Source organism: Phyllobates terribilis, unplaced genomic scaffold (assembly GCF_046119375.1).
Source record: "Phyllobates terribilis strain yellow unplaced genomic scaffold, ASM4611937v1 Scaffold_247__1_contigs__length_2908721, whole genome shotgun sequence".
Lineage (NCBI taxonomy): Eukaryota > Metazoa > Chordata > Amphibia > Anura > Dendrobatidae > Phyllobates > Phyllobates terribilis.
The window spans coordinates 113605-133442 of record NW_027363007.1 but is presented as its reverse complement, the minus strand read 5'-3'; the positions used below and the strand labels follow the sequence as shown (position 1 = coordinate 133442).

General features: G+C 49.1%; 1 protein-coding gene across 1 annotated transcript in view; it reads left to right on the top strand.

The window, feature by feature from the left end:
• LOC141217717 (microtubule-associated serine/threonine-protein kinase 3-like) overlaps positions 1 to 18978 on the top strand; it is a 54222-nt gene extending 35244 nt beyond the window's left edge. The window contains exon 8 of the mRNA XM_073665852.1: positions 18887 to 18978. Coding sequence (XP_073521953.1) covers positions 18887 to 18978 — 92 coding nt within the window. The remainder of the gene's footprint in view (positions 1 to 18886) is intronic.
• Positions 18979 to 19838: the final 860 nt, after the last annotated feature.

Here is a 19838-nt window from a genome sequence, read left to right as displayed (position 1 = left end):
TCATCTAGCCAAGGCAAAAATAAGCCGTCACACAGCTCCAGTATATAGAGGAAATGTCCAGTGAACTGTAGTATATAGAGGATGTGTCCCGTGTGGTGTAGTATATAGAGGATGTGTCCTGTGTGGTGTAGTATATAGAGGATCTGTCCCATGTGGTGTAGTATATAGAGGATGTGTCCCGTGTGGAATAGTATATAGAGGATCTATCCTGTGTGGTGTAGTATATAGAGGATCTGTCCCGTGTGGTGTAGTATATAGAGGATGTGTCTCTTGTGGTGTAGTATATAGAGGATGTGTCTCTTGTAGTGTAGTATATAGAGGATGTGTCCCATGTGGTCTAGTATATAGAGGATGTGTCCCGTGTGGTGTAGTATATAGAGGATGTGTCCCGTGTGGTGTAGTATATACAGGATCTGTCCTGTGTGGTGTAGTACATAGAGGATCTGTCCTGTGTGGTGTAGTATATAGAGGATGTGTCCCGTGTGGTGTAGTATATAGAAGATCTGTCCCGTGTGGTGTAGTATATAGAGGATGTGTCCCGTGTGGTGTAGTATATAGAGGATGTGTCTCTTGTGGTGTAGTATATAGAGGATGTGTCCCATGTGGTATAGTATATAGAGGATGTGTCACGTGTGGTGTAGTATATAGAGGATGTGTCCCGTGTGGTGTAGTATATAGAGGATCTGTCCCGTGTGGTGTAGTGTATAGAGGATGTGTCCCGTGTGGTGTAGTATATAGAGGATGTGTCCCGTGTGGTATAGTATATAGAGTATGTGTCCCGTGTGGTGTAGTATATAGAGGATGTGTCCCGTGTGGTGTAGTATATAGAGGATGTGTCCCGTGTGGTGTAGTATATAGAGGATGTGTCCCGTGTGGTGTAGTATATAGAGGATCTGTCCTGTGCGCTGTAGTATATAGAGGATGTGTCCCGTGTGGTGTAGTATATAGAGGATGTGTCCCGTGTTGTGTAGTATGTTATGCACACGCCTGGGCTGACTGGCATGTGCGTGATTTAGTGATTCCACTTTGCCATGAACCGGAGAGTGCCTGGAGGGGCGTAGCTAAGTATCAACCCGATCCGGCCAAGTTCGCACGACGGCTAACGACGCCGTGCACCAGGGAGGAACCGAGCAGAGAGACCAGGTGCTACTCCAGGCCAGATCCCAGACACGGCTGTTGACCCACACCGGGGAATACAGGAACAGGCGGGTTAGGCTTGCACACAGACAGGTGGGTATTGGCATGCACGGCTGGAGTGCAGACAGGAGGATACTGGCAGGCATGGCTGGTATGCAGACAGGAGGGTACTGACAAGTGTGGCTGGCGTGCAGACGGGGAGGTACTAGCAGGTTGGAGCACAGGCTGGATAGAGTCCAGTACAGACTGGGATACAGGAACAGAACCGCAGATGCGGTAGACAAGCAGAGCAGGGAGAAACCTCCAGAGCGGTGAGCAAGGCAGAGCAGGCAGGAACCGCTGGAGCGGTGAGCAAGGCAGAACAGGCAGGAACCGCCGGAGCAGTGAGCAAGGCAGAGCAGGCAGGAACCGCCGGAGCGGTGAGCAAGGCAGAGCAGGCAGGAACCGCCGGAGTGGTGAGCAAGGCAGAGCAGGCAGGAGCCGCCGGAGCGGTGAGCAAAGCAGAGCAGGCAGGAACCGCCGGAGCTGTGAGCAAGGCAGAGCAGGCAGGAACCGCCGGAGTGGTGAGCAAGGCAGAGCAGGCAGGACCCGCCGGAGCGGTGAGCAAGGCAGAGCAGGTAGGAACCGCCGGAGCGGTGAGCAAGGCAGAGCAGGCAGGAACCGCCGGAGCGGTGAGCAAGGCAGAGAAGAGGGGACAGGGCTCTGTTCACACGGAACAGACTGGAAGGGAAAGGCAGAACCAGATATACACAAGATACTTGCAATGAAGTAGAGAGTGGACTCTAAACTCACAAACGGAAGTACAGCGACAACGAGTAGGAGTTAGGTGCAGGTTCAGACTCTGCAGAAAAAGGGAAGGTACGGACATAGAGAAAAACAGGTAACAGGCTTGGAGAGTGTTCAGACAGGAACTGAGTGTTCAGACAGGAACTGACACTGCAGCGAGATACAGGAGCGAGTCTGGGTATGCGGCCCCCAGAATGGCGGACAAACAGGCTAGAAGACACAGATAACAGGTCTGGGTATGCGGCCCCCAGAAGGCGGGACGAACAGGCTAGGAGAGTGTTCAGACAGGCCTGGGAATACAGCCTCCAGGAAGGCGGACAGGCAGGAAAAACAGAACAGGACCTGGCACATCAGGCAAGAAGCCCTCTGAGGATAAGAGTTGCTCAGGCACCAGCTTCAAGGTGGAGCTGGTTTAAATATCCAGTGACAGACAGCAATAGGCTGAGGACGCATTAGGGGTGTGCCCACAGCAGTTACAAAAAACAGGAAGTAACCGGGCCGCTGCCCTAAGCAGTCAGAGCAGAGACAAACAGACAGCATGAATAGAAGCCAGGCTAGCAGACTGGACTGAAGATCAAGTTTGCAATCTTGCATAGTGAGAGATGGTACACCATGCAAGCCCGCCACCAGGTATGTTACAGTGTATATAGAGGATCTGTCCCGTGTGGTGTAGTATATAGAGGATGTGTCCCGTGTGGTGTAGTATATAGAGGATGTGTCCTGTGTTGGTGTAGTATATAGAGGATGTGTCACATGATGTGTAGTATATAGAGGATGTGTCCCTTGTGGTGTAGTATATAGAGGATCTGTCAACTCTCCTGTGTGGTGTAGTATATAGAGGATCTGTCCTGTGCGCTGTAGTATATAGAGGATGTGTCCTGTGTGGTGTAGTGTACAGAGGATCTGTCGGCTCTCCTGTGTGGTGTAGTATATAGAGGATCTGTCCCGTGTGGTGTAGTATATAGAGGATGTGTCCCGTGTGGTGTAGTATATAGAGGATGTGTCCCGTGTGGTGTAGTATATAGAGGATGTGTCACATGATGTGTAGTATATAGAGGATGTGTCCCTTGTGGTGTAGTATATAGACGATCTGTCAGCTCTCCTGTGTGGTGTAGTATATAGAGGATCTGTCCTGTGCGCTGTAGTATATAGACTATATGTCCCTTGTGGTGTAGTATATAGAGGATGTGTCACATGATATGTAGTATACAGAGGATCTGTCCCGTGTGGTATAGTGTATAGAGGATCTGTCGGCTCTCCTGTGTGGTGTAGTATATAGAGGATCTGTCCCGTGTGGTGTAGTGTATAGAGGATCTGTCGGCTCTCCTGTGTGGTGTAGTATATAGAGGATCTGTCCTGTGTGGTGTAGTATATAGAGGATCTGTCCCATGTGGTGTAGTATATAGAGGATCTGTGCCGTGTGGTGTAGTGTACAGAGGATCTGTCGGCTCTCCTGTGTGGTGTAGTATATAGAGGATGTGTCATTTGTGGTGTAGTATACAGAGGATGTGTCCCGTGTGGTGTAGTATATAGAGGATGTGTCCCATGTGGTGTAGTATATAGAGGATGTGTCCCGTGTGGTGTAGTATATAGAGGATCTGTGCCGTGTGGTGTAGTGTACAGAGGATCTGTCGGCTCTCCTGTGTGGTGTAGTATATAGAGGATGTGTCACTTGTGGTGTAGTATACAGAGGATGTGTCCCGTGTGGTGTAGTATATAGAGGATGTGTCCCGTGTGGTGTAGTATATAGAGGATCTGTGCCGTGTGGTGTAGTGTACAGAGGATCTGTCGGCTCTCCTGTGTGGTGTAGTATATAGAGGATGTGTCACTTGTGGTGTAGTATACAGAGGATGTGTCCCGTGTGGTGTAGTATATAGAGGATGTGTCCCGTGTGGTGTAGTATATAGAGGATCTGTCCCATGTGGTGTAGTATATAGAGGATCTGTGCCGTGTGGTGTAGTGTACAGAGGATCTGTCGGCTCTCCTGTGTGGTGTAGTATATAGAGGATGTGTCACTTGTGGTGTAGTATACAGAGGATGTGTCCCGTGTGGTGTAGTATATAGAGGATGTGTCCCGTGTGGTGTAGTATATAGAGGATGTGTCCCGTGTGGTGTAGTGTATAGAGTATCTGTCGGCTCTCCTGTGTGGTGTAGTATATAGAGGATCTGTTCTGTGCGCTGTAATATATAGAGGATGTGTGGCGCCCTGCTGCGCAATAGTACCACAGATCCTAGAGGGGTGCTTGGACGGATTTCTCCACAAGAGGCCCTCAGAGCATACACACACCTCCACCCTACCTCAGACCACCAGAAGGAGCACGGATAGGGACATATATATACGGAGGGTGGAGTTAGGCAGTCAGAACAGAGCAGGAAGCTCCTGCAAGTACAGCCTGTGAGTCTGCTGCAGCCACAGAGCAGAACAGTCTAGTTGTGTTCTAGTGTAGGCTCAGACTCAGAAACAGGTCTGCAGCCAGTTCCTGCAGGAGTCAGTCTGCAGAGGTAGGCCAAGCTAGACTCAAGTAGCTCAGGTTAGTGAGCTTAAGGTGTACCAACGCCATAAGGGCGGTGAAGCGCAGCCTGCCAGCTGCTAGTGTGTATAGCCTAGTGAGGGCCCCGAGTAGGCTGAAGGCTAGTGGAGTGAGTAGCATTGGGGGCAGAGGAGCTGTACAAGCTCACCCCAGAAAAATATACCGGACACCGGGTCCGCGTCTACAGGGACATATATTCCCCTGTAGAGACAACCGGATTCCCTGGAAGACTTTAGGTCCCAGGATCACCCAAGAGCTGATACGTACCAGAGCCAGGAGTCACGGAGGCCCCGCAAGCAGGGAGTGTGAACTCCAAGAGAAGGCCCTATCAGAAGATCAGACGTTGCAGGACAGTGACAAAGTTAGGCCTAGCTCCAGGCAGGTCAGAAACTTACTACACAAAGGCAAGAAACAGGAGGCCCTATACCTGCTCACTGGGGAGAATCCTGATATGCACCCTTCACCCTATAGTGCTCCGGAATGTGCCTGAATTTCCACCAGTAAAAGGTACTGAAGTGAACTGTGTGTGCTTGCCAATCCTTCTTCAGACCCGGCTGGGTCCCCTCTGTCCTGCATCCCTACATTTACACTGCCCTGAGGCCCAGCTCCACCTGTGGGGAGCTATACCACCCAAGCTGCCTTAACACCGGCTTCAGCGAACTGCCGCAGCGCTGGTGATCCTCACCAGACACCACAGGTGGCGTCACAAACTTTCACATAATTATCCACCTTTTTAAATCGAGGCCCAGGGTACGGGCCCAGGAGCCGACTACCGCGACATCCCCCAAGGCCAGGCATCAAGGCCCGGGCGCCAAGTACATCCCCATCCCCTGGGCTCGTCATCTCTTTCCTGGCGTCACGAACAGGATAGCGTGCCCGCGGCTACGGAAGGAGTTGTGCCCGTTGCCACCGGGTACTTTATTCACGAACTGTATAGTGTACTGTGGCGAAGATTGCCGCCATTGTTACGTCACTGTGCGAGAAGAAGGGCGTAACCACGCGAAAACTAGGAGGCGTACCTGTGTAACCGCGCGAAGTCTCTGACACGCCCCACGCATTGACGCAGCATCAGGTCCTGGCAGGAAGCCCCAACGCACGCTCTGACATAAGACGAGAAGCGACGCAAGGTCCTATCCGAAGACTGTCACCTGCAGAGCTGCGGACTACAGAAAAAGAAGGTAGGCCACGGTTCGCTAGGGGGGTGCCAGGATGTCGCAGGAGCAGCCCGATACCGGGGTCCGGGTCGAGAACCCCGATGATCCCACCGGGGATGATGCCGCGCGGGATCGAGCAACCGCCCCATCAACAGGGCCTGTAGCGCCTATCGTACCATTGACTTTACCGTACATGCCGGGAGCAAAGTGGCTCCCCCAGTACAGCGGCAAGCCAGACACCCTGTCGGGATTCAAGCGAAAAATATGCAGCATACTGGACATGTATTCTATGATGGGCAAACAAAGAGCTGCAGTTGTTGTGGGACAATTGACTGGTGCTGCAAAGAGAGAAGTAGAGACTTGGTCGGCCACAGACCAGGAGTCAGTGTCCGTAATCTTCAAAAAGTTACAAACTTCTTTGAGGACCGCACTGAGGCAGACCTCCAGATGAGGTTCTACCACTGCTCACAGAAACCGGTGGACAGTGTTCGGGACTATGCCTGCCGTTTGCAAGGGGCCCTGCGGGCTCTGAAACAGGTCAGTCCAACCAGCATAACCGATGAAAGTAAAATGCTAAAAGAACAATTTGTCCGGGGACTGAGGTCCCAAGAGGAGAGCAGGACTGTGCGTTGGTGGTCCTTGGATCATCCAGATGCTACCTTTGACACCCTTAAGGACATGGCTATAAAGGAACTGCAACCCCTGGAAACAGCAGATACTGCTATACAACATTACCAGGGTAGGGCCACTCCAACGCCCGCAGCACCCACCTTTTCCCCGCTGGCTGATGAAGCCAAAGTGCAGGCAGCGCCCCCTTGTGAGCTGGACAGTCTGGGCTCAGAAGTGCGCCAGCTGACTAAAAACCTGGCCACTGTGATGAGTGCCCTGCAGCTACGGACGGAGCCAGAGACAGAGGGAAGGATCCTGCTAGCCGACTGCCCTGAGGATGTCCCCTGGATGAGAGGAAGGAGGAGGACGCTGCCGCCCCGGAGGAGGACAACGCCGCCCGGGAGGAGGACAACGTCACCCCGTGGAAGGACCAACAACCAGCGCCACCCTCAACGAGAGTTTGTCTGCCACCGCTGCCAGAAGGCAGACCACACAGTGCAATTGCCCTTTAAAGGAGCAAACCCTGGGTCCGAGGGCCAACACCCAGAAATAGACTCAGCAGGCCCCTCAGACTGGCACAGCAGGTTCGTGGGAGGAAGACCTTTCCTGTCCATAATCCTGGACAGCATTGAGATACCTGCCCTGCTGGACACTGGATCTCAGGTAACCATAATGCCTGATGCCCTTTACAAGAGATTCTGGTCCATGGACAATCGCCAACCCCCAGATACAGATTTCTCCATTTATGCCTCTAACAACCTCCCTCTTAACCTAGTCGGGGTTAAGGATGTGGCGGTAAAGGTGGGGAGAGTGGAGCTGAAGGACCAGGGGCTCATTGTAGTAGAGACTCTCTCTGATGAGAATGGACTGTATATGGTACTAGGTACTAACATTGTTGATAACTGTTTGGAGGAAGTGGTGTTTTTACTCCAACAGCTCGCTGACGTCGCCAGACCGGGGCAGAGGAGAGCCCTCCAGAAGGAGATTCGAGCCCTGATGTACCACCAGCAAGTAAAGTTATCCGGTGGTGAGATTGGTAATGTGCGGGTAACAGACCCGATACCCATTGTGATTCCTCCAATGAGTGAAATGCTTATATGGTGTAGAGCAGCAATAGGTCTTAAAGGACAGAGTTACCAGGCAGTAGTAGAACTCCTTAGCTCAGAGCACAGACCTACACTCTTAACTGCCAGAGGGGTAGTGGATGTACGCAATGGGAGGGTGCCCGTCCGTCTTCTCAACTATGGGGAAGACGAGGTCAGATTACCACGATATACCACTGTTGCCAAGTTACATGCTGTAAATAACAACTCCATCCACACGGTGGAGTCCTTAACCTCCCCAGACCAAGTGGAGGATAATGACCCGGCAACCCAGGTGGAGGACTGGTGTCAACAGATCCATGTTGGGACAGACACCACTCCAGCTCACCAGAAACAGGGGGTACCCCGGGTGGTTCAGGATTACGCGCAGGTATTCAGCAAGCATCCACTTGACTTTGGAAGGATTAAGGGGGTACAACATCACATCCCCACAGGCAACCATCCTCCCATCAAAGAACGGTACAAGCCTATACCACCAGCACACTACCAGAAAGCCAAGGAGATGTTGCACGACATGAAAAAGGCAGGGTAGTAAGGGATAGTTGTAGTCCCTGGGCAGCTCCCCTAGTGTTAGTCAGGAAGAAGTATGGAAGCATGAGGATGTGTGTAGATTACAGAAAAGTAAATCGCATTACACATAAAGATGCATACCCTTTACCACGAATAGAGGAATCCCTGGCTGCCTTAAAGTCTGCAAATCAAATTACTTTTCCACACTTGACCTCACTAGTGGGTACTGGCTGTGGCTGTGGCTGTAGCTGTGGCTGAGGAGGATCGGGAGAAGATGGCCTTCACCACCCCGATGGAACTCTGCGAGTTCAACAGTATGCCTTTTGGACTCTGCAATGCCCCTGGAACGTTTCAGAGATTGATGGAGTGCTGCTTGGGACACCGCAACTTCGAGACTGTGTTACTATACCTGGATGACGTGATTGTGTACTCCAAGACGTATGAGGACCACTTGAAGCACCTGGCAGAGGTATTTCAGTCACTGTCCCAGTATGGGATGAAGGTGAAGCCCTCAAAGTGCCACCTGCTCAAGAGAAAGGTACAGTACCTGGGGCACATTGTCAGTCCAGAGGGAGTGGCACCAGACCCGGAGAAGGTCACTGCCATCCAGAAATGGCCGGAGCCGAAGAACCTCAAGGAGGTACGTCAGTTCCTGGGACTAGTAGGATACTACCGGAGGTTTGTAATAGATTACACCAAGAAAGCAGCGCCTCTGCAAGACCTCCTGGTAGGACAGTCCCCCCAAAGGCAGAAATCCCCCATTCCACTGGGGTGAGGAGCAAGCCGAATCATTTCAAGAGATGAAGGAGATACTGACAGGCGACGAGATCCTAGCCTACCCTGACTACAGCCAACCGTTCCTGCTGTATACTGATGCCAGCAATGAAGGATTAGGAGCTGTCCTAAGTCAGAAGCAGAATGGCCTAGAGAAAGTGATAGCCTATGCAAGCAGGAAGCTCCGCCCGACTGAGAGGAACCCAGAGAACTATAGCAGCTTCAAGTTAGAGTTCCTGGCCTTGGTCTGGGCCATCACTGAAAGGTTCAAGCACTACTTAGCCTCCAGCAAGTTCACTGCCTACACTGACAATAACCCCCTGACTCATCTTGAAACAGCCAAGCAAGGAGCCATGGAACAGCGATGGATGGCTCGGCTGTCCAATTACCAATTCACAATTAAATACCGGGCGGGCCGCAAGAAAGCCAACGCCAATGCCCTGTCCAGGATGCCTCACCAGTCAGACACAGAAGAAGAAATGGATGACCTGGAGGAGATTGAGCTACCTGCCTTTCACCGGAATGGGATGATCCACGAGTAACGAGCCTTCAGGAGGCAGCGTGGTAAGATGTTAAACCCTTTGCCTCACCACAGCTGGAAGGAGACCCAGGACAGCGACCCGGTTGTCAGCCGTATCAAGGAGTTGATAACCCAAGAAGGTTCCTCCCTGGAGAAGGATGCGTCTCTCCAAGCAAAACAGCTGTGGAATGAGAGAAGCCGGCTGTTCATCTATTGAGAGAAGCTGTGCCGGAGGTACGTCAATCCCAAGACCCACAAGATGGTATGGCAGATAGTGGTCCCCAAGATGGAGATCCAGATGGTGTTGGAGGCCTACCACGATCAGGCGGGGCACTTTGGCTGGAAAAAGCTAGAAACCCTGCTAAAGTGTCGATTCTACTGGGTGGGAATGCGCAGCTCCATTGAGAAGTGGTGCAGAGACTGTGGACCCTGTAGCCTCAGAAGAAAAGACTACAGCAGCCAGAAGGCGCCCCTGCAACCCATCAAGATGACTTGACCCCTGGAGATCGTGGCCCTGGACCATGTCAAGCTGTCACCCAGCAGGTCAGGGTACTCCTATGCCCTGACCATAGTGGATCACTACTCCAGGTTCCTGGTGGTTGCCCCTGTCAAAGACCTAACAGCAGAAACAGCAGCAAAAACGTTCCAAGCATATTTCTGCAGACCCCATGGATACCCTGAGCAGGTGCTGACAGACCAAGGCCCAGCCTTCGAGGCCGAGTTGTTCAAAGAGTTCTGCCATTTGTATGGGTGTAAGAAGATAATAACTAGACCGTACCACCCCCAAACCAATGGTCTCTGTTAAAAGATGAACAACATTGTCATCGACCTGCTGAAGACCTTACCACTTGAGGAGAGAAATCAGTGACCAGACCTACTACCTGACCTGGTAGATCTGTACAATCACATACCTATGAGTTCCACCAATTGCACTCCAGCATATCTCATGCGAGCAAGACCAGGAAAGTTGTCCATGGACCTGGAGCTTGGTGTTGTAGAACCAGAAGCAGATATGTCCACTGAGGACTGGGACACATCCAGACAGGAGCAGTACAGAAGAGTACAAGCCTGTGTCGAAGACAGTCTCGCTAGGGTGAGGGACAAGCAGGAAGCCCACTATAATAAGAGTGCGCCAGCAGAACCCTTCACACCAGGAGAAGTGGTATTGAAAAGGAAAAGGAGAAACCACAAACTTGATGACCAGTGGGAGAGAGAACCCTACACTGTGTTGAATTCAAGGTTTGATAACAGGAAGACGTGTTTGATTAGCAAAGATGAAGGAAGAACAACTGCAATGGTATCTAGAGACCACCTGAAGTTGTGTCCAGAACTGCTAAAGCCCCAAGAAGTGCCTCTCATCACCCCGGAGGAACCTGAAGAAGCAGTAATCCATACTGATTTAGGAGATTTCCTGGCAGATTGGCCTCAAATAGGAGGAGCAGTCATAATCCCAGTACTCCACTTCTTTCGACAGCCAGAAGACCCTACCACAGCAAGATGAATCTGTAAGTGCTGCAGAAGAGCCTAGTGCTGCAGAAGAGCCAGCTCAAGAAGAATTCCCGGATGAAGCATCCCCGGCAGGAGCAGAGCAAGAAGGCCCAGCCAATGGTGAACTTGCCAGGCCCAAAGGGAGGTTAAGGCAGTTTTTCAATACCATCACTAGTAGAACAAATCGGGTAACTGACAACACAGATACCACACATTCTATGAAGACTCCTTTATCGTGATTAGTAATTCTTCTATATAAAGTAAATGACATGTGGGAGTATGGTGATGATTACCGCACCCATCCTTCTAAAATAATTCCAGTGCAGAAGAACAGCATGTAGTCTGACCTGGGTATCAGGGGTGTATTAAGGATAGCCAGGGCCCCGCGTGGCCCCCCCACGTGACGGGTCAGAGGTCACCATATACCTGAAACATTATTATTGAAAAAAATAGCTGCCGAGTGAAACTAACCTAAAAAACATCCATTAATCTAAAATTTACCTTCAGTTAAAAAAAATACTTTACCCATAGTATTGAACAGACCAACTTTAATATGTAATCAAGTCTCTTGCCAATTTTCACAAGGTTTTCATATCAATAGTGCAACAAACACAGAATACAGTAGAAAACATTAACAATATAACACTTCCATTACAACAGAAACATCAGTCATTATATCTAAAAGTGTCAAATGCATAACAATAAATAAATATATATTTTTCAAAAGCTGTCAGAACCATAAACTGTAGAAGCAAAGTATCCTCTCACTAAGCCTAAGCTCCAGCATACCAGATAGTTTGGGGTATGTTACTTGCTACATTTAATAGGTTAATTTGAACTTTAACCAAGGGATGTTAGTAAAGATTTGTCTCTGGAAGTGTCACCCATTTCCCCTGTATGAGGTTGACCAACCAAACTGGAGGCATGAAGGAAAAAAAAAAGAAAAACCAACAGATTAAGGCAAGACCTCACCTTTTCTGAGTAATATAAGACTCATGTTTAAAGCAATACTGCAGTTTTTTTGTATTATGGCACTGGAGTAGAGCCACTAATCTAAGTTCCCTGCCCCTAGTCTCATCCTTACCAACCGGCATCTTCATCTGTATTCCGTGAGGCTCCTGACGTTCTCCAGCAGTTTGTGACCTGCTGGCTTGCTCCAGTGTTTGCTGGCCTATCAGGAAGTCATAACTCAATTTAAGCCCATGAGATCCAGAACAAGGCCAGCAACAGGCCCCCACACTTACACTGAGAGCTTCTGACCATTACTTCAGGTCAGTCCAAAGTTGCAGTCAAAACATGGCTGTGGGACTGAAGCAACGCTGGGAAGAGCTGAAGACAGTGGCTAGTAAGTATAATAATAGGGTTAAGGGACCACTAGTTTAGTTGCACCACTCCAGCGCTGAAATAAAAGAAAACAAACCCTGGAGTGGGGCTTTAACCAGGTGACAAAACTGTCACTATCAGTGATTACTGTGCAGGCGGAGGAGAGCAGAGGTGTGTGATTCCATATACTGCTCTGCATCTATCTCAGGCTGTGTGGAATAAAGCCCTGGTACCTGAGGTAGATGCTGAGCGCTGTATGTGACACGTGCTGATCGGACACTGCAGCTCTCATCTCAGTACTGTCCTGCTGCTGTGAGACAAGAACTGTAATGTGCCATCAGCACTTGTAACAAACAGCGCTCAGCATTTAGCCCAGGTGCCTGAAAGTTATTCCCCAAAGCCTGGGATGGATGCAGAGCAGTATATAGAATCATACACCACTGCACAGCAATCAATAGAAGGCAGATTTTATTTTGAACTAGTTAGACATGAGTATTATATACAGAGAAAGCCAGCTCTCATATCCTCTGCGATTGTGCGCTTTATCCTCTGCCTGACACCGCCTGCACATTATTGGGTAACATCATACAGGGAAAAAAGTAAATGCCCCCTTAGTTGAAGGGGAAATTGGCATAAAGTTTACAAGTAATTACAAAAACTAAAAATGGCTGCTGTGTCAGTCTGTGTGTTTTGTGAGTAACTTACAGTTTGGCTGGTACTTTGAAGAGGAAACACACGATGGTATGTGCTGTGCTTGAATTTTCAATACCTAAAAGAAATGAGGCAAAAAATAATTTTTCTTAACATCTGTTTACACATATACATAGTAACAGTCATCCTTCAACCTTAAAAAATAAGTCCATCTAGTTCAAGCCATAGCCTAACATGCTGATCCAGAGGAAGGCAAAAAAAAACCATGTGGCAAACACTAAGCTCCACATTGGGGAAAAAAATTCCTTCCTGACTCCATACGACAATCAGACTAGTTCCCTGGATCAACGCCCTATCAAGGAATCTAGTATACAGTGCTGTGCAAATTAATTGGGACAAAGCCAAAAAAACCCATATTTTTGAATATTTAATAATAAAATGTTATAATGCACTGTTACATACAAATTATAGTAAGAAATATGTCCTCCTTTAGCAGATATGAGATTTTCAATGCGTTTTGGCATTGATTCTACCAAGTTTTTGCATAAATTCTTCCATTCTTCATCATGGAACCACACTTGTATGGCACTGTTTATCATGCGTTCTTTGGTTGTACAGTCCATTTTGCCAAGACGTCTCTTCACAATGCTCCACAAATTTTCTATAAGATTTAAGTCTGGTGAATTGCCAGGCCAGTACAGCACTTTTACTTTATTTTCTTCCAGGAATTTCTTCACACACTTGGAATTGTGGCATGGAGAAAAAGTACACTAAACCACTCCTCACAGAAACAAGCTCTCAACTGAAGCTGAGGGGGCAGCTAGCTGTTATTTTCTGACTAAAACCAGTCAAACCACATTTTGTTACTCACGGTTGTACACTCACACCTGTTCAAAAAAGTTAAAACTGGTTTGAATCACTGACTGGTAACCAACTTACGATTTTACTTAAAAAATGCTTTGTCCCAATTAATTTGCACAGCACTGTATATAATCTGTAATATTATACTTATCAAGAAAGGCCTCCATGCCCTTCTTAAATGTTAGTAGTGAATCCCTCATTACAACATCATGCGGCAGAGAGTTCCATAGTCTCACTGCTCTTACAGTAAAGAATCCGCGTCTGTGATTATGATTAAACCTTCTTTCCTCCAGACGTAGAAGATGCCCCCTTGTCCCCGTCTCAGGCCTCAGAGTAAAAAGATCAGTAGAAAGGTCTTTGTACTGTCCCCTCATATACTTGTACATACCGTGTTTCCCCGAAAGTAAGACCCCCCCGAAAGTAAGGCAGGGTGGGGGGTTTCGGGGGGGTCCGCCAATGTAGGGCACCCCCCGATTGTAAGGCAGGGTAGCGGGGGGGGGGGCCGGGGAATGTAAGGCTGATTCGCCACAGGCTCCCTAGCCGGCTCGCAGCTGATTGGCCGATCAGCCTGTTCGTCACAGGCTCCCTAGCCGGCTCGCAGCTGATTGGCCGATCAGCCTGTTCGTCACAGGCTCCCTAGCCGGCTCGCAGCTGATTGGCCGATCAGCCTGTTCGTCACAGGCTCCCTAGCCGGCTCGCAGCTGATTGGCCGATCAGCCTGTTCGTCACAGGCTCCCTAGCCGGCTCGCAGCTGATTGGCCGATCAGCCTGTTCGCCACAGGCTCCCTAGCCGGCTCGCAGCTGATTGGCCGAATCAGCTGCGACGTCACCGCCTGCAGGCTCGCTCCGATTGGTCCAGCTTCCCCGGCATCCGAATCGTCAGCCCGGCACCGCAGAGGAGATCGAAACAGAAGGAAAGTAACGGTAAGTTCCGAAACTCTCTCTGTGTGTGTGTGTGTGTGTGTGTGTATACGATATGTGTACGGTATGTGTATGGGTGCCGTATGGGGCTGTGTGTGTGTGTGTATACGATATGTGTACGGTATGTGTATGGGTGCCGTATGGGGCTGTGTGTGTGTGTGTATACGATATGTGTACGGTATGTGTATGGGTGCCGTATGGGGCTGTGTGTGTGTGTGTGTGTGGTGGCAGAGTGGGGGGCAGAACCACTGTATGGGGAGGCTGCATACTGTTCAGCCTTTTTTTTTTCCCAATGTAAGGCCTCCCCCGAAAGTAAGGCAGGGTGGGACTTTTGGGGGTAAAATTAATGTAAGACAGGGCCTTACTTTCGGGGAAACACGGTAGTAATAAGATCACCCCTAAGCCTTCGTTTTTCCAAACTAAATAACCCCGAGTGAAATTGATAAGAAAGTGTGTGTCATATGCGAGTGTACTTGAGAAACACTTACTAGAAAGTCACTGGATCTCTGTTTTGTCTTTCTCCAAGAGCTTCTTGGTCCTGACACGTGTTCCATTGATCAAATCATGAGAGAAGTTCCTGCAGACAAACCCTGAAAAACATAATGCGAGTCACTTCTGACCAGATTGTCATCTACTTTTCTCAGAACGTCTACTTCTACTTCTCTTAACGTGAGAAAATGGCTGTGGATTTTTAACATTTCTTTTACTTTGTTAGTCCCCTTAGGCAACTTGAAACTGAACGTTAGATCACTTGTCTATATTCAAAAGTACTTTTGCATTGCTACATATAAAATCACTATTGCCTGTGAAGCCCAACCACAGAATGACAGTGGCATGTGAAGAGAACCTAGTATGTCCATATCCTCAAACGCTATTGACGCGCCCCCTGGGCAGCGGGGTACTCGCCAACCGGGCCTTGATGGATTTGGGGGATGTCACAGTGGCTGGCCCATTCCGTGACCCAGGGTGGTCAGTCCAAAAATAAAAGGGGGGATAAAAATGTAAACCAAAAAGGGGAAGTAGGGTAGGTTTGTAAATGTTCGTGACGCCACCCGTGGTACCCGGTAATGACTACTGGCGCTGCGACAGTCCTCTGAGGCCGGTGTTCCGGGCAGCTTAGTTGGTGCTACTCTCCACGGGTAGAGTAGGCCTCAGGGCAGTGTAGATGTGATGTAGAGTGGTGGCGGGTGCTGTGCCGCTGTAGAAAGAACAGGCAGAGATAGCGGTTGAAGTCATCCGAGTCTTTACTCACTTTTTATCAGCTCAGAGCTTCTCTCTGCTGTCACACGGCGAGCTGCGGCCGCCAGGGTGGGGCTCAGCACTTTCCAGGTAGTTCAGGAGCACCTGCCAGGACCCCGCTCTAGTGTGTTCCTCTCTTGCTCAATTTCTCCCGCCGTGTGTTCCCCACTGAGTCCCGTACGGGTGCTGCAATCTCTCTATGGGCAACGTGTAGTTCCCGGACCGACTGGGCGCCCTTTTTGGTGACTTGTGGTGAGGCTGAGGCGTAAGGCTGGGTCCCTCTGGGTAAACTCAGATTAGGGCATACAGGTGGCGACTCCGCTCCATCCGTATCCCCCTGGGATCCACATAAGCCTCCGGATTCTTCCGACAGAGACGTGAAGTACAAAGTCAGATTGGGGACCGGTTACCCCTCTTGCGGCCGGGTCCCTCTGGCTAGGCCAGAATAAGGTATGCAGGTGGTGGCTCCGCTCCGTCCATATCCCCTGGGATCCTTTCGCCTGTGGAGCTTGACTCCTCTGCTCCCCTCCTGGGCCTCCTACTCTCAGGACCCTGACCGAGACAGAGCCTACAGCAACTCTGCCCTGCTCCTCGTCTCGAGGCCTGAGACCGAGGACCGTGGACCCTCAGCTGGCTGCAGCGTTGTGCTGTCTACCGACCAACGACCCACAACCAAAGACAATGATACCAAGATGGCCTCCATATATATATGATCCAGCTAAGTGCTCAAAATAAATGCTTCCTCCACCCTCACTCACTACATGGTTCCCCCCAACTCCTCCATTCTGGCCCGGGGCGGCACTATGGTGCATATAGGCCCCCTTCAGAACTGGAGTGGTGTAGTGTTGAGTGTGTGTTTGGGGTCCTGTATGGTACTCCATCCTTACCTGGAAGAGGAGATATCACACCCTTAAGTGGGGTGCAATAACTCTGTGGCGACTGAGCCCGCAGGGGCGCCACATTATTGACCTGCAGTGCAGGTTAATAGTATAGAAAAGTGCCCAACCGCTGTACTGAACGTGCAGCTCATGGGAAAAAAATGGAATTTAAATCATTCCAAGAACCTTTACTGGCCTTCAGTCATACAGGTGTGTACAAAGCATCTACAATTGCAGCCCATAGCACTGCGAGTGGCTCCTGCAAGCACGTGTGACGCTCACAGCCCTCCCTGGGAAGATGGGGGGGTACTCAGAGCCGGGTCAGATGTTGGGGGATGTAGCCGTGGCCTGGACCCGTTCCGTGCCCAGGGCCGTCACATTAAAAGATTTAATGGGCTTTCAGGGTTGGTGTTAATTGAGTGGTTGTATTGACTACACCACTTGTGGTGCCTGGTGATTCTCCACCAGCTCTGCATTCAGTCCTCTGAAGCGGGATGTAGCGGCAGCAGAAGATGGTACTACTCCCCACAGGCGGAGCAGGGCCTCAGGGCAGAGAGGACAAGAGGATGGGAGCTGTTGTGGAAGATGTTGTGCGGTGTAGTGCGGTGCCGCGTTGCAATAAGAAACCGGAGGCCATAGGGGTAGTCCTCCAAGCTTTACTCACGGTAGAATGCTCAGCTGCAAGGCTTCTCCCTGCTCCTCACGGCGCGCTGCGGCCACCAGGACCGGGGGTCCGACAACCTCCGGGTAGTTCAGGTGCTTTGGTCAGGACCCCGCACCAGAGTGTTCCTAGACTTTCCCACTAGGTCCTCTCCTGTCCGTTTGTGGTGCGTTTACTAAGGCCGGGTCTCCCTCTGGACTATGCACAGAACAAGGGTACGGGTGGCGACTCCGCTCCGTTACCCGGTGGGATCCACTGAGCCTCCGGGCTTCTCTGACTAAGACTTGTAATGACAGAGTCAGATATCGGGGGCCGGTACCCCTTTTGCAGCAGGAATCCCTCAGACTAGGCCAGAATAGTGAGGACAGGTGGCGTATACTGCTCCGTCTTCATCCCCCTGGGATCCTTTTGCCTGCGGAGCTATACTCCTCCGCTCCCCTCCAGACCTTCTTAAGTAAGGACCTTGACCGGGTAGAGACAGCCGTTAACTCTTGCCCGTTCCTCGACTCAAGGCCAGAGTTCGAGGACCGTGTCCCCATCAACTGCAGGTTCACACAGAAAGCCACGTTCAGCGATGAAGATCACAATCAAAGACCTTGAACTTAAGATGGCTGGCTATTAAATATGAATTTAGTACGTGTAACCTCTAAGTGTATCCTCCACCCTCACCCACTACTAGGTTCCCCCTTACTTTGGTTCCCCCATCTCCACTTATCCCGGCTGGGGCAGCACCCTGGTGCCTTAAAGCCCCCCTACAGGTGGGAGAGATGTAGTGTTGAATGCAGAGGTGGGGTCCTGACAGCTGCACCATCCTTACCTCGAAGGAGAGATACCACACCTCATTAAAGAGATGCAGTACCCCTTTGGCGACCGAACCCTCAGGGGCGCCACACACGCCCTGGCACTTTGACTGATAGCTGACTCTACAGTGATGCACTGCATCGCGAGAGGTCAAATTGCTAGGGTGTGCTTACAGCAGCCACTCGCATGTATGACTGAAAACCGGCAGTTCTTGTGATGAAGTCTATTTCTCTCTTCTCATCTCTCAAACAATCCTGCTATTACATATAGACGCTTAAAAAAATTAAAATATCTTCTGGTAAACAGCCACCTTGGGGGGCCAGCAGCTAAGGGTTTATTTGGATCCAAGGGCCCCAGCTGGGGCTGCCACCCATGTGGCTCTTGCGTGGCGTGCCTCAATATAGAGTCTACGAAAATCTTTACAAATTCAAATGGTACGAAGCAATATAAGATTACTCATACCATCACATGTACCACAGTTGGGGTGATCTACAGTGCAAAATGCCCTTGCAACAGAATATATGTAGGCCTTACATCAAGAGAACTCCGAAGAAGAACTAGAGAACGCGTCTTGGATATCAAGGCAGCAAAAGAAATTTACAATGTGGATGAGCTCAAGACATTACCGCGTCACTTTATGAAGTTTCATAACAGTGACCCTTCTGGTCTCCAGTTGAGTGGTTTTGATAGGGTCTACCCAGGCACTAGAGGAGGTAACTGGAAAAAAATCCTGGCACAGAAGGAGGCAAGGGGGATCACTGTGTTGAACACCTTAACCCTCCATGGTCTCAATGAGACAAATAGTTTTGTTTCATTTCTTTAATATTGTTGGGTGGTTCCTAGTGGAGTGCATTGTATTATGGTCATTTTACTTTTAATCTTATTTTAATTGTTTTTATTCGTTTATACTTACGTTTTCTTCTTTCCTTCTCTTCTTAGTTCTTTCGCCTGACGTTTGCTATTTTTCAGAGTTGGTCATCTTCTTGAGCGTCATCATCACCAGTGCATTTGAACCTCTTTTTATATTTTAAAGAATTTAAATATCTTCTAGTAATATATGTATAATGTCATGCATTTATGTGCCCCATGCCTTTTTGTTATATAAATATATTTTTCATCTCATCATATTTTTCACTATATATTCACTAGCACAATTGCACTGTATGGGTCATATTATATGATAGGTGTCACACTATCCATCATATATCATAGATATATAATTTTTTCATATGATATATATTCTCCTATAACATTTTCACGTTATTATCTCATATACGTCCCTGGTATCCTGTTATTAATTTCCAGGGCAGGTCCTTGTTAGCTAGTGGACTGAAAAAAAGGTAATTAGCTCATATCACCTGAAACTCACAGGAATCCCAGGCTCACGGATTAGTGTCCAGCATAAACTTGTAAAGATATATAGAAAAAGTAAAATCCGGTGCCACAAGCGATAAATCCTTTATTCCAAAAATTAAAAATCACATGTCCCTAGGAGGGGAACAACTGGACGCGTTTCGAGGACACAGCCCCTTAATCGTCAGTATACAAATGAATTAAAAAACAACACATTTATAATAAAAACTGTGACCACCCCTAAGCATGTGTGATAGATTAGTATACACATTAGGATATTAACTCCTACTTAGACAAGATTTGCGTGCAACAAATTCTCATAGAATATACAGACATAGACTTAGGGGGAAAAAAAAACAAAAAAAAAACTTTTTTGTAAATAATTTGCCATATAGATGCACAGAACAGAATATGCATATAATATTATAAATGCAAGTATATATATATATAATTCAATAAAAAAACATTAAATCTGATCTATAATTCATACCTTGCGGTATCCGTGCATTTAATTTCAATATCCACAATTTTTCTTTGT